Source organism: Copidosoma floridanum, unplaced genomic scaffold, assembly GCF_036245765.1.
Source record: "Copidosoma floridanum isolate Cflo_tuat_1 unplaced genomic scaffold, Cflo_Japanese_pri ptg000026l, whole genome shotgun sequence".
Taxonomy (NCBI): Eukaryota; Metazoa; Arthropoda; class Insecta; order Hymenoptera; family Encyrtidae; genus Copidosoma; species Copidosoma floridanum.
Window position 1 is genome coordinate 2,802,641 of NW_028321903.1, and position 13,979 is coordinate 2,816,619.

A 13,979-nucleotide genomic window follows, 5' to 3' on the forward strand; every position below is an offset into this window, starting at 1 on the left:
TCGTAGTCAGGGCCAATATTTAAAAAACTATCCTTTTACATACGGTTAGGTTGGGTGTCTAGGTTAAGAGTGCTGCATTAAAGCTCATCGAAAGAGAGAAAAAGTTGTATTCATATCACTCACTTATACAGGCTGAAATCTGGGTCACTGCCCTTCTGATATTTTTTTTTTTCGTATTAACTGTACAATTGACATAAATGAATAAAGTAAACAATAACTTCAAAGTATAATTTTATTTAAATACAAAAGGAGCTAAGCCTGGAAGATGAAACACATAACATTTTATATTATGATGTAATTAAATTACATTTTTTATTTTTATAATCTTTCCATACATATATTATTATTATTATTAATGAACACGCATTAAGTTTAGTCAGTCTTCCTACTGTTTGTTATACATATTAATAAAAGCTAATGTGCTTTTAGTCTTAATGAGTAGGAACTGAGAATTTTTAGAAAATAAGTAGAAAATTAATTAGTCGAAAAACTTAATTTATCCATGAAAATCATAAAAAACTTTAAATAAAAAAAAATGTTTTAGTTATGATATAAACAGAGTAAAGTTATGTAAAAAAATGACTTGAACTCTTAGGATTCGCGAATCCTTCTTTTAGGAGTCCTTATTCCTTGAAGCACGTCCATTGCAGAAACATCTTCAACAGAATTATCCAGTATTACTCCTGAAGAATCTTTGCACATTATGATTATTGGGGCATCTGAAAAATATTTAAACAATGTAATATATAAAAAGAATGTCGTAAAGTGTAAATTACCATAAATTTACCTGTATCTTTTACAGTGCCAGTAACACAAACGTGGTGTCCCTTTTGAAAATTAAGAGGTGAATAGTTAGTTACGTTTACCGTTATCTTGTGAGACAGATCTGTTATCGCTCCTGATCCATACGTCGAATTGCCAAAGCGACATGGGACAGCTTCAAACGTAGTTCGAATAAAGCCTCTAATGCCTGATAACATTAAAAAATGCAAATAAAATGGTATTGAAAAAAAGTTTAATAAACAAAGGAAAATAATTTTTACCATACTTCATACAATTATGGGTATTAGTATTTTTTTTATACTTACGAATAAGAGAGCCAGTGTCTTCATCCTTGATGGTTTCAAAATTGACATCCTGAATTTCATGTGGCTCCTCCGGCACTTCTGTATTATGCATACCCAAAAATTCAATGTTTGTGTGATTCTGAATTATTAATTCAAATGGGACTAACTCTTGCGCAGAGTATGAGGACTTCGTTGCTTTGGTGTACCCACGTTCAATGTGGATGATCTGTAAATTAAAACAAAAAATTGGACGATAACTATAATAATGAGTATTTATCAAGAGTGCATATAATAAGAATTACATTTTATTTTTACCTTACAAACTGAGATGTCATCCTTGTACTTTGAAATAAGATCGTTACCCCATATTAAACATTGAATTTTTTTGCCAGTTCCATTACTGACAATGAACTTCATTAGTTTCCATTTTTTGTTCGTACCAACATCATATGGAGCTGTCACTTCGTCGATGTACCCTATAATTTCGCTGTAACAAAAATAATACAAAAACCAATAAAAAATAAAAATAAACATATTAAAAACTTTTTTTTTTAATTAACTTACGCGTTTGTGTCCTTGTCAGATATCTCAGTAAAAAGTTCGTTTGAAGAAAACGGGATCGCCATAGTTTTTCCTCAATAATAACCTGCGAAATAAAAGAAATGAAAAAATTGTAATATCACAGCTGATTTTCAGCCGTGGGTCGCCGTGGGTCGCCCGAACTCGCCCAAAAAACGCTCGTTCTTTGGTTAACTTCGGGCGATCTCGGGCTACCGCGGGCCGCCCACGGCAGCCGAATCTTGGACCCCGAACATACCTTATGTACAATTGACCGACTGACTGATGCAAGAAACAGCTGACATGCATGCACACTATTGGAACCACGTGCTCTTATCCTTAACATATATACACACGCACCCATACAAACTCACGCATGATACAAACGCCTTCTCCTTGAACATACTTTTACACGCACCAGATTGCAACGATTAATTAACCTACTTAAGCCTTCGTCCCCAGTACGTTTTTATATTTTTTTTTTTTTTTTACGGAAACAAAACAAATATGCTTTGACATGCATGCACGAGACTGGCACATGGCACTACCCTGCACTCTCTCTCACATCCACGCACATCACCTTACGTACACAAATTAATACTTAGGCACAAATGACAAACATTAACACGCACCAGTCAACGTACGCCTTCCCCTCGAACACATTTACGATAACCGATTATAGGTGACAGTCAAGCCTTCTTCTTAATACTGACTAACTGATCGACGAACGTTTTTCGTTTTCATGTCAAATATACCCCTTGCCCAAAATCACACAAAAATCACGTCACACCCTGCACACGATTAAAACCTACAATACCGCGTCTATTGTAAACCCACATGCTCAATTAACTCTCACGTTTTATTTTGTAAAAAATAATAAAAAACCTTACTTGTACTCGATTCTCCTGCTGAGATGTAGCGGGGCCACAGTAGTGAAGCACGTGGATGGTCGCTGTATTTATCTAATGGCACGTCTTGACGTCCATTCACTGGTACCACTCAATCGGAAATAACCGCTTTTTTTCTTCAGTATAGACAGTATGATATATGTTTAACTCAATCACCTCATGCCGCTCATTCGTGCACGTGACACCTTGTGGAGACAATTAACACTAAACCAATTATCGCGCTTTATACGAACCGCCACCATTTGACCAGATTGGCATGTTACTTACCCATCATATTATAATCAATGTTATGTATTAATTTTAGTTTTTCTTAATTTTATTTCATATAATGTAAAAATAAATGTTAGTTTTTAAGTGTCAAATACTGTAATTATTGATAGTGTAAAACTGCATATCAAAGTAAATTTAAATATAAAAACTTTTTAATTTATTTTTTGTAACTAATAAAACTGAAAAAGATAAAACTATTATTTCAATTTATTTATACAATTAATTGAATAAAAATCTGTATTAGATTGTTAGATGTGTTAAATAATATTTAAATAACAAAACTTGTATTATGTATGTAAAAATTAAAACTGAACATTGAACTAAATTAAAAAATCAAATTCAAAAATAGCGCGCTTTTGAGGTAATGACCAATCACTCGTTGACCACGTCTTAGATTCAGCCAATGCTATTGAGGCTTCACTTTCAGGCCATGAAAATTTTAAGATAGGATGATATCATGAACAGCTAATCCCCAATGACCCAACGCGCTTACTGCCAGTGCATTTATTTATTTAATAAAATGAGTCCCAAACAGCTAATCCCCAATGACCGAAAGCGCTTACTTCTGGCGCGTTTATTTATTTGATAAAATGATATCCCAAACAGCTAATCCCCATTGACTTAACGCGCTTACTCACGGTGCGTTTATTTATTTAATAGAATGATATCTAAAACAGCTAATCCCCAACGACCCAACGCGCTTACTGCCAGTGTGTTTATTTATTTAATAAAATGAATCCCAAACAGCTAATCCCCAATGTCCCAAAGCGCTTACTGCCGGCACGTTTATTTATTTAATAGAATCATATCCCAAACAGCTAATACCCAATGATCCAACGCGCTTACTCCTGGTGCATTTATTTCTTTAATAAAATAATATCCCAAACAGCGAATCCCCAATGACCCAACGCGCTTACTTTTAGCGCGTTTATTTATTTAATAAAATGATATCCCAAACAGCTTATTCCCAATGACCCTACGCACCTGCTGCTAGTGCGTTTATGTATTTAAAAAGATAATACCCCAAAAAGCTAATCCCCAATGACCCAACGCGCTTACTGCCAGCACGTATATTTATTTAATAAAATGATATTCCAAACAGCTAATCCCTAATGACCTAACATGCTTACTGCCGGTGCGTTTATTTATTTAATGAAATGATATCCCAAACAGCTAATTCCCAATGACCCAACGCGCTTACTGCCAGTGCATTTATTTATGTAATAAAATGAGTCCCAAACAGCTAATCCCCAATGACTCAAAGCGCTTACTCCTGGCGCGTTTATTTATTTAATAAAATGAATCCCAAACAGCTAATACCCAATGACTTAACGCGCTTACTTTTAGCGCGTTTATTTATTTAATAAAATGATATCCCAAACAGCTAATCCCTAATGACCCAACGCGCTTACTGCCGGTGCGTTTATTTATTTAATGAAATGATATCCCAAACAGCTTATCCCCAATGACCCTACGCGCCTGCTGCTAGTGCGTTTATGTATTTAAAAAGATAATACCCCAATAAGCTAATCCCCAATGACCCAACGCGCTTACTGCCAGCACGTTTATTTATTTAATAAAATGATATTCTAAACAGCTCATCCCCAATGACCTAACGCGCTTACTGCTGGTGCGTTTATTTATTTAATGAAATGATATCATGAACAGCTAATCCCCAATGACCCAACGCGCTTACTGCCAGTGCATTTATTTATTTAATAAAATGAGTCCCAAACAGCTAATCCCCAATGACCCAAAGCGCTTACTTCTGGCGCGTTTATTTATTTAATAAAATGATATCCCAAACAGCTTATCCCCATTGACTTAACGCGCTTACTCACGGTGCGTTTATTTATTTAATAGAATGATATCTAAAACAGCTAATCCCCAACGACCCAACGCGCTTACTGCCAGTGTGTTTATTTATTTAATAAAATGAATCCCAAACAGCTAATCCCCAATGTCCCAAAGCGCTTACTGCCGGCACGTTTATTTATTTAATAAAATCAAATCTCAAACAGCTAATACCCAATGATCCAACGCGCTAACTCCTAATGCATTTATTTATTTAATAAAATGATATTCCAAACAGCGAATCCCCAATGACCCAACGCGCTTACTGCCAGCACGTATATTTATTTAATAAAATGATATTCCAACCAGCTAATCCCCAATGACCTAACGTGCTTACTGCCGCTGCGTTTATTTATTTACTAAAATGATATCCCAAACAGCTAATCTCCAATGACCCAACGCGCTTACTGCCAGTGCATTTATTTATTTAATAAAATGAGTCCCAAACAGCTAATCCCCATTGACCCAAAGCGCTTACTTCTGGCGCGTTTATTTATTTAATAAAATGAATCCCAAACAGCTAATCCCCAATGACCCAACGCGCTTACTTTTAGCGCGTTTATTTATTTAATAAAATGATATCCCAAGCAGCTAATCCCCAATGACCCAACGCGCTTACTGCCGGTGCGTTTATTTATTTAATGAAATGATATCCCAAACAGCTTATCCCCAATGACCCTACGCGCCTGCTGCTAGTGCGTTTATGTATTTAAAAAGATAATACCCCAAAAAGCTTATTCCCAATAACCCAACGCGCTTACTGCCAGCACGTTTATTTATTTAATAAAATGATATTCCAAACAGCTTATCCCCAATGACCTAACGCGCTTACTTCTGGCGCGTTTATTCATTCAATTAAATAATATCCTAAACAGCTAATTCCCAATGACTCAACGCGCTTACTCACGGTGCGTTTATTTTTTTAATAAATTGATATCTCAAACAGCTAATCCCCAACGACCTAACGCGCTTACTGCCGGTGTGTTTATTTATTTAATAAAATGAATCCCAAACAGCTAATCCCCAATGATCCAACGGGCTTACTTCTGGCGCGTTTATTTATTTAATAAAATGATATTCCAAACAGCTAATCCCCATTGACTTAACGCGTTTACTCACGGTGCGTTTATTTATTTAATAAAATGATATCCCAAACAGCGAATCCCCAATAACCCAACGCGCTTACTTTTAGCGCGTTTATTTATTTAATAAAATGATATCCCAAACAGCTTATTCCCAATGACCCTACGCGCCTGCTGCTAGTGCGTTTATGTATTTCAAAAGATAATACCCCAAAAAGCTTATCCCCAATGACCCAACGCGCTTACTGCCAGCACTTATATTTATTTAATAAAATAATATTCCAAACAGCTAATCCCCAATGACCTAACGCGCTTACTGCCTGTGCGTTTATTTATTTAATGAAATGATATCCCAAACAGCTAATCCCCACTGACCCAACGCGCTTTCTGCCAGTGCATTTATTTATTTAATAAAATGAGTCCCAAACAGCTAATCTCCAATGACCCAAAGCGCTTACTTCTGGCGTGTTTATTTATTTAATAAAATGAATCCCAAACAGCTAATCCCCAATGACCCAACGGGCTTACTTTTAGCGCGTTTATTTATTTAATAAAAAGATATCCCAAACAGCTAATCCCCAATGACCCAACGCGCTTACTGCCGGTGCGTTTATTTATTTAATGAAATGATATCCCAAACAGCTTATCCCCAATGACCCTACGCGCCTGCTGCTAGTGCGTTTATGTATTTAAAAAGATAATACCCCAAAAAGCTAATCCCCAATGACCCAACGCGCTTACTGCCAGCACGTTTATTTATTTAATAAAATGATAATCCAAACAGCTAATCCCCAATGACCTGACGCGCTTACTGCTGGTGCGTTTATTTATTTAATAAAATGATATCATGAACAGCTAATCCCCAATGACCCAACGCGCTTACTGCCAGTGCATTTATTTATTTAATAAAATGAGTCCCAAACAGCTAATCCCCAATGACTAAAAGCGCTTACTTCTGGCGCGTTTATTTATTTAATAAAATGATATCCCAAACAGCTTATCCCCATTGACTTAACGCGCTTACTCACGGTGCGTTTATTTATTTAATAGAATAATATCTAAAACAGCTAATCCCCAACGAACCAACGCGCTTACTGCCGGTGTGTTTATTTATTTAATAAAATGAATCCCAAACAGCTAATCCCCAATGTCCCAAAGCGCTTACTGCCGGCACGTTTATTTATTTAATAAAATCATATCTTAAACAGCTAATACCCAATGATCCAACGCGCTTACTCCTGGTGCATTTATTTATTTAATAAAATGATATTCCAAATAGCGAATCCCCAATGACCCAACGCGCTTACTTTTAGCGCGTTTATTTATTTAATAAAATGATATCCCAAGCAGCTTATTCCCAATGACCTTACGCGCCTGCTGCTAGTGCGTTTATGTATTTAAAAAGTTAATACCCCAAAAAGCTAATCCCCAATGACCCAACGCGCTTACTGCCAGCACGTATATTTATTTAATAAAATGATATTCCAAACAGCTAATCCCCAATGACCTAACGTGCTTACTGCTGGTGCGTTTATTTATTTACTAAAATGATATCCCAAACAGCTAATCCTCAATGACCCAACGCGCTTACTGCCAGTGCATTCATTTATTTAATAAAATGAGTCCCAAACAGCTAATTCCCAATGACCCAAAGCGCTTACTTCTGGCGCGTTTATTTATTTAATAAAATGAATCCCAAACAGCTAATCCCCAATGACCCAACGCGCTTACTTTTAGCGCGTTTATTTATTTAATAAAATGATATCCCAAACAGCTAATCCCCAATGACCCAACGCGCTTACTGCCGGTGCGTTTATTTATTTAATGAAATAATATCCCAAACAGCTTATCCCCAATGACCCTACGCGCCTGCTGCTAGTGCGTTTATGTATTTAAAAAGATAATACCCCAAAAAGCTAATTCCCAATAACCCAACGCGCTTACTGCCAGCACGTTTATTTATTTAATAAAATGATATTCCAAACAGCTTATCCCCAATGACCCAACGCGCTTACTTCTGGCGCGTTTATTCATTCAATTAAATAATATCCTAAACAGCTAATTCCCAATGACTCAACGCGCTTACTCACGGTGCGTTTATTTTTTTAATAAATTGATATCTCAAACAGCTAATCCCCAACGACCTAACGCGCTTACTGCCAGTGCATTTATTTATTTAATAAAATGAGTCCCAAACAGCTAATCTCCAATGACCCAAAGCGCTTACTTCTGGCGCGTTTATTTATTTAATAAAATGATATCCCAAACAGCTTATTCCCAATGACCCTACGCGCCTGCTGCTAGTGCGTTTATGTATTTCAAAAGATAATACCCCAAAAAGCTTATCCCCAATGACCCAACGCGCTTACTGCCAGCACTTATATTTATTTAATAAAATAATATTCCAAACAGCTAATCCCCAATGACCTAACGCGCTTACTGCCTGTGCGTTTATTTATTTAATGAAATGATATCCCAAACAGCTAATCCCCAATGACCCAACGCGCTTACTGCCAGTGCATTTATTTATTTAATAAAATGAGTCCCAAACAGCTAATCACCAATGACCCAAAGCGCTCACTTCTGGCGCGTTTATTTATTTAATAAATTAATATCCTAAACAGCTAATCCCTATTGACCTAACGCGCTTACTTATGGTGCGTTTATTCATTTAATAATATGATATCCCAAACAGCTTATTTCCAATGAACTAACCCGCTTTTTGCCGGTGCGTTTATTTATTTAATAAAGTAATATCCCAAACAGCTAATCCCCAACGACCTAACAAGCTTATTGCCGGGGCGTTTAATTATTTAATAAAATAATATCCCGAACAGCTAATCCTTAATGACCCAACGCGCTCACTGCCGGTGCGTTTATTTATTTAATAAAATGCTCTCCCAAACAGCTTATCCCTAATGACCCAACGCGCTTACTGCCAGTGCGTTTATTTATTTAATAAATTAAGTCCCAACCAGCTAATCTCCAATGACCCAACGCGCTTACTTTTGGCGCATTTATTTATTAAATAAAATGATATCCCAAACAGCTTATCTCCAATGACCCAACGCGCTTACTTCTGGCGCGTTTATTTATTCAATAAAATCATATCCTAAACAGCTAATCCCCAATGACCCAACGCGCTTACTCACGGTGCGTTTATTTTTTTAATAGAATGAATCCCAAACAGCTAATTCCCAATGTCCCAAAGCGCTTACTGCCGGAACGTTTAATTATTTAATAAAATCATATCCCAAACATTTAATACCCAATGATCCAACGTGCTTACTTCTGGCGCGTTTATTTATTCAATAAAATGATATCTTAAACAGCTAATCCTCAATGACTCCACGCGCTTACTCACGGTGCGTTTATTTATTTAATAGAATAATATCTAAAACAGCTTATCCCCAACGACCAAACGCGCTTACTGCCGGTGTGTTTATTTATTTAATAAAATGAATCCCAAACAGCTAATCCCCAATGTCTTAAAGCGCTTACTGCCGGCACGTTTATTTATTTAATAAAATCATATCTCAAACAGCTAATACCCAATGATCCAACGCGCTTACTCCTGGTGCATTTATTTATTTAATATAATGATATCCTAAACAGCGAATCCCCAATGACCCAACGCGCTTACTTTTAGCGCGTTTATTTATTTAATAAAATGATATCCCAAACAGCTTATTCCCAATGACCCTACGCGCCTGCTGCTAGTGAGTTTATGTATTTAAAAAGATAAAACCCCAAAAAGCTAATTCCCAATGACCCAACGCGCTTACTGCCAGCACGTATATTCATTTAATAAAATGATATTCCAAACAGCTAATCCCCAATGACCTAACGCGCTTACTGCCGGTGCGTTTATTTATTTAATGAAATGATATCCCAAACAGCTAATCCCCAATGACCCAACGCGTTTACTGCTGGTGCATTTATTTATTTAATAAAATGAGTCCCAAACAGCTAATCCCCAATGACCCAAAGCGCTTACTTCTGGCGCGTTTATTTATTCAATAAAATGAATCCCAAACAGCTAATCCATAATGACCCAACGCGCTTACTTTTAGCGCGTTTATTTATTTAATAAAATGATATCCCAAACAGCTAATCCCCAATGACCCAACGCGCTTACTGCCGGTGCGTTTATTTATTTAATGAAATGATATCCCAAACAGCTTATCCCCAATGACCCTACGCGCCTGCTGCTAGTGCGTTTATGTATTTGAAAAGATAATACCCCAAAAAGCTAATCCCCAATGACCCAACGCGCTTACTGCCAGCACGTTTATTTATTTAATAAAATGATATTTCATACAGCTAATCCCCAATGACCCAACGCGCTTACTTCTGGCGCGTTTATTCATTCAATAAAATAATATCCTAAACAGCTAATCCCCAATGACTCAACGCGCTTACTCACGGTGCGTTTATTCTTTTAATAAATTGATATTTCAAACAGCTAATCCCCAACGACCCAACGCGCTTACTGCCTGTGTGTTTATTTATTCAATAAAATGAATCCCAAACAGCTAATCCCCAATGATCCAACGGGCCTACTTCTGGCGCGTTCATTTATTGAATAAAATAATTTCCTAAACAGCTAATCCCTATTGACCTAACGCGCTTACTTATGATGCGATTATTTATTTAATAATATGATATCCCAAACAGCTTATCTCCAATGAAACAACGCGCTTACTTCTGGCGCGTTTATTTATTCAATAAAAAGATATCCTAAACAGCTTATCCCCAATGACCAAACGCGCTTACTCACGGTGCGTTTATTTATTTAATAGAATGATATCTGAAACAGCTAATCCCCAACGATCCAACATGCTTACTGCCGGTGTGTTTATTTATTAAATATAATGAATCTCAAACAGCTAATCCCCAATGTCCCAAAGCGCTTACTGCCGGCACGTTTATTTATTTAATAAAATCATATCCCAAACATTTAATACCCAATGATCCAACGCGCTTACTTCTGGCGCGTTTATTTATTCAATAAAATGATATCCTAAACAGCTAATCCCCAATGACTCAACGCGCTTACTCACGTTGCGTTTATTTATTTAATAGAATGATATCTAAAACAGCTCATCCCCAACGACCCAACGCGCTTACTGCCGGTGTGTTTATTTATTTAATAAAATGAATCCCAAACAGCTATTCCCTAATGTAACAAAGCGCTTACTGCCGGCACGTTTATTTATTTAATAAAATCACATCCAAAACAGCTAATACCCAATAATCCAACGCGCTTACTCCTGGTGCATTTATTTATTTAATAAAATAATATCTCAAACAGCAAATCCCCAATGACCCAACGCGCTTACTTTTGGCGCGTTTATTTATTTAATAAAATGATATCCTAAACAGCTTATCTCCAATGACCCTACGCGCTTGCTGCTAGTGCGTTTAAGTATTTAAAAAGATCATACCCCAACAAGCTAATCCCCAATGACCTAACGCGCTTACTGCCAGCACGTTTATTTATTTAATAAAATGATATTCCAAACAGCTAATCCTTAATGACCCAACGCGCTTACTGCCGGTGCGTTTATTTATTTATTGAAATGATATCTCAAACAGCTAATCCCCAATGACTCAACGCGCTTACTGCCAGTGCATTTATTTATTTAATAAAATGAGTCCCAAACAGCTAATCGTCAATGACCCAAAGCGCTTACTTTTGGCGCGTTTATTTATTTAACAAAATAATATCCCAAACAGCTATTCCCCAATGACTCAACGCGCTTACTTCTGGCGCGTTTATTTATTTAATAAAATGATATCCCAAACAGCTAATCCTCAATGACCTAACGCGCTTACTGCCGGTGCGTTTATTTATTTACTAAAATGATATCCCAAACAGCTTATCTCTAATGACCCAACGCGCTTACTGCCAGTGTATTTATTTATTTAATAAAATGAGTCCCAACCAGCTAATCCCCAATGACATAACGCGCTTACTTTTGGCGCGTTTTTTCATTTAATAAAATGATATCCCAAACAGCTAATCTCCAATGACCCAACGCGCTTAATTTTGGCGCGTTTATTTATTTAATAAAATGATATCCTAAACAGCTAATTCCCAATGACTTAACGCGCTTCCTCACGGTGCGTTTATTTATTAAATAGAATGATATCTAAAACAGCTAATCCCCAACGACCCAACGCTTTTACTGCCGGTGTGTTTATTTATTTAATAAAATGAATCCCAAACAGCTAATCCCCAATGTCCAAAAGCGCTTCCTGCTGGCACGTTTATTTATTTAATAAAATCATATCCCAAACGGCTAATACCCAATGATCCAACGCGCTTACTCCTGGTGCATTTATTTATTTAATAAAATGATATCCCAAACAGCGAATCCCCAATGACCCAACGCGCTTACTTTTAGCGCGTTTATTTATTTAATAAAATGATGTCCCAAACAGCTTATCCCCAATGACCCTACGCGCCTGCTGCTAGTGCGTTTATGTATTTAAAAAGATAATACCCCAAAAAGCTAATCCTCAATGACCCAACGCGCTTACTGCCAGCACGTATATTTATTTAATAAACTGATATTCCAAACAGCTAATCCCCAATGACCTAACGCGCTTACTGCCGGTGCGTTTATTTATTTAATGAAATGATATCCCAAACAGCTAATCCCCAATGACCCAACGCGCTTACTGCCAGTGCATTTATTTATATAATAAAATGAGTCCCAAACAGCTAATCCCCAATGACCCAAAGCAATTACTTCTGGCGCGTTTATTTATTTAATAAAATGAATCCCAAACAGCTAATCCCCAATGACCCAACGCGCTTACTTTTAGTGCGTTTATTTATTTAATAAAATGATATCCCAAACAGCTAATCCCCAATGATCCAACGTGCTTACTGCCGGTGCGTTTATTTATTTAATGAAATGATATCCCAAAAAGCTTATCCCCAATGACCTTACGCGCCTGCTGCTAGTGCGTTTATGTATTTAAAAAATTAATACCCCAAAAAGCTTATCCCCAATGACCCAACGCGCTTACTGCCAGCACGTTTATTTATTTAATAAAATGATATTCCAAACAGCTAATCCCCAATGACCCAACGCGCTTACTCCTGGCGCGTTAATTTGTTCAATAAAATAATATCCTGAACAGCTAATCCCCAAGGACTTAACGCACTTACTCACGGTGCGTTTATTTTTTTAATAAATTGATATCTCAAACAGCTAATCCCCAACGACCCAACGCGCTTACTGCCGGTGTGTTTATTTATTTAATAAAATGAATCCCAAACAGCTAATCGCCAATGATCCAACGGGCTTACTTCTGGCGCGTTTATTCATTTAATAAAATGATATCCCAAACAGCTAATCCCCATTGACTTAACGCGCTTACTCACGGTGCGTTTATTTATTTAATAGAATGATATTTTAAACAGCTAATCCCCAACGACCCAACGCGCTTACTGCCGGTGTTTTTATTTATTTAATAAAATGAATCCCAAACAGCTAATCTCCAATGTCCCAAAGCGCTTACTGCCGGCACGTTTATTTATTTAATAAAATCATATCCCAAACAGCTAATACCCAATGATCCAACGCGCTTACTCCTGGTGCATTTATTTATTTAATAAAATGATATCCCAAACAGCGAATCCCCAATGACCCAACGCACTTACTTTTAGCGCGTTTATTTATTTAATAAAATGATATTCCAAACAGCTTATTCCCAATGACCCTACGCGCCTGCTGCTAGTGCGTTTATGTATTTAAGAAGATAATACCCCAAAAAGCTAATCCTCAATGACCCAACGCGCTTACTGCCAGCACGTATATTTATTTAATAAAATGATATTCCAAACAGCTAATTCCCAATGACCTAACGCGCTTACTGCCTGTGCGTTTATTTATTTAATGAAATGATATCCCAAACAGCTTATCCCCAATGACCCAACGCGCTTACTGCCAGTGCATTTATTTATTTAATAAAATGAGTCCCAAACAGCTAATCCCCAATGACCCAAAGCGCTTATGTCTGGCGCGTTTATTTATTTAATAAAATGAATCCCAAACAGCTAATCCCAAATGATCCAACGCGCTTACTTTTAGCGCGTTTATTTATTTAATAAAATGATATCCCAAACAGCTAATCCCCAATGACCCAACGCGCTTACTGCCGGTGCGTTTATTTATTTAATGAAATGATATCCCAAACAGCTTATCCCCAATGACCCTACGCGC

The 13,979-nt window shown here is 36.9% G+C and overlaps 1 protein-coding gene across 1 annotated transcript; it reads right to left on the reverse strand.

Annotated features, from left to right (window-relative positions):
* Nucleotides 1-591: 591 nt before the first annotated feature.
* On the reverse strand, nucleotides 592-2,701 carry LOC149373819 (uncharacterized). The gene is made up of 6 exons (XM_089595634.1): nucleotides 2,516-2,701; nucleotides 1,632-1,713; nucleotides 1,383-1,554; nucleotides 1,089-1,293; nucleotides 788-970; nucleotides 592-719 (listed from the first exon to the last, which is right to left on the reverse strand). The coding sequence occupies exons 2-6, from the start codon at nucleotides 1,691-1,693 to the stop codon at nucleotides 592-594; spliced, it is 750 nt and encodes a 249-aa protein (XP_089451760.1). The 5' UTR covers nucleotides 1,694-1,713; nucleotides 2,516-2,701.
* Between the last annotated feature and the right edge of the window lie 11,278 nt (nucleotides 2,702-13,979).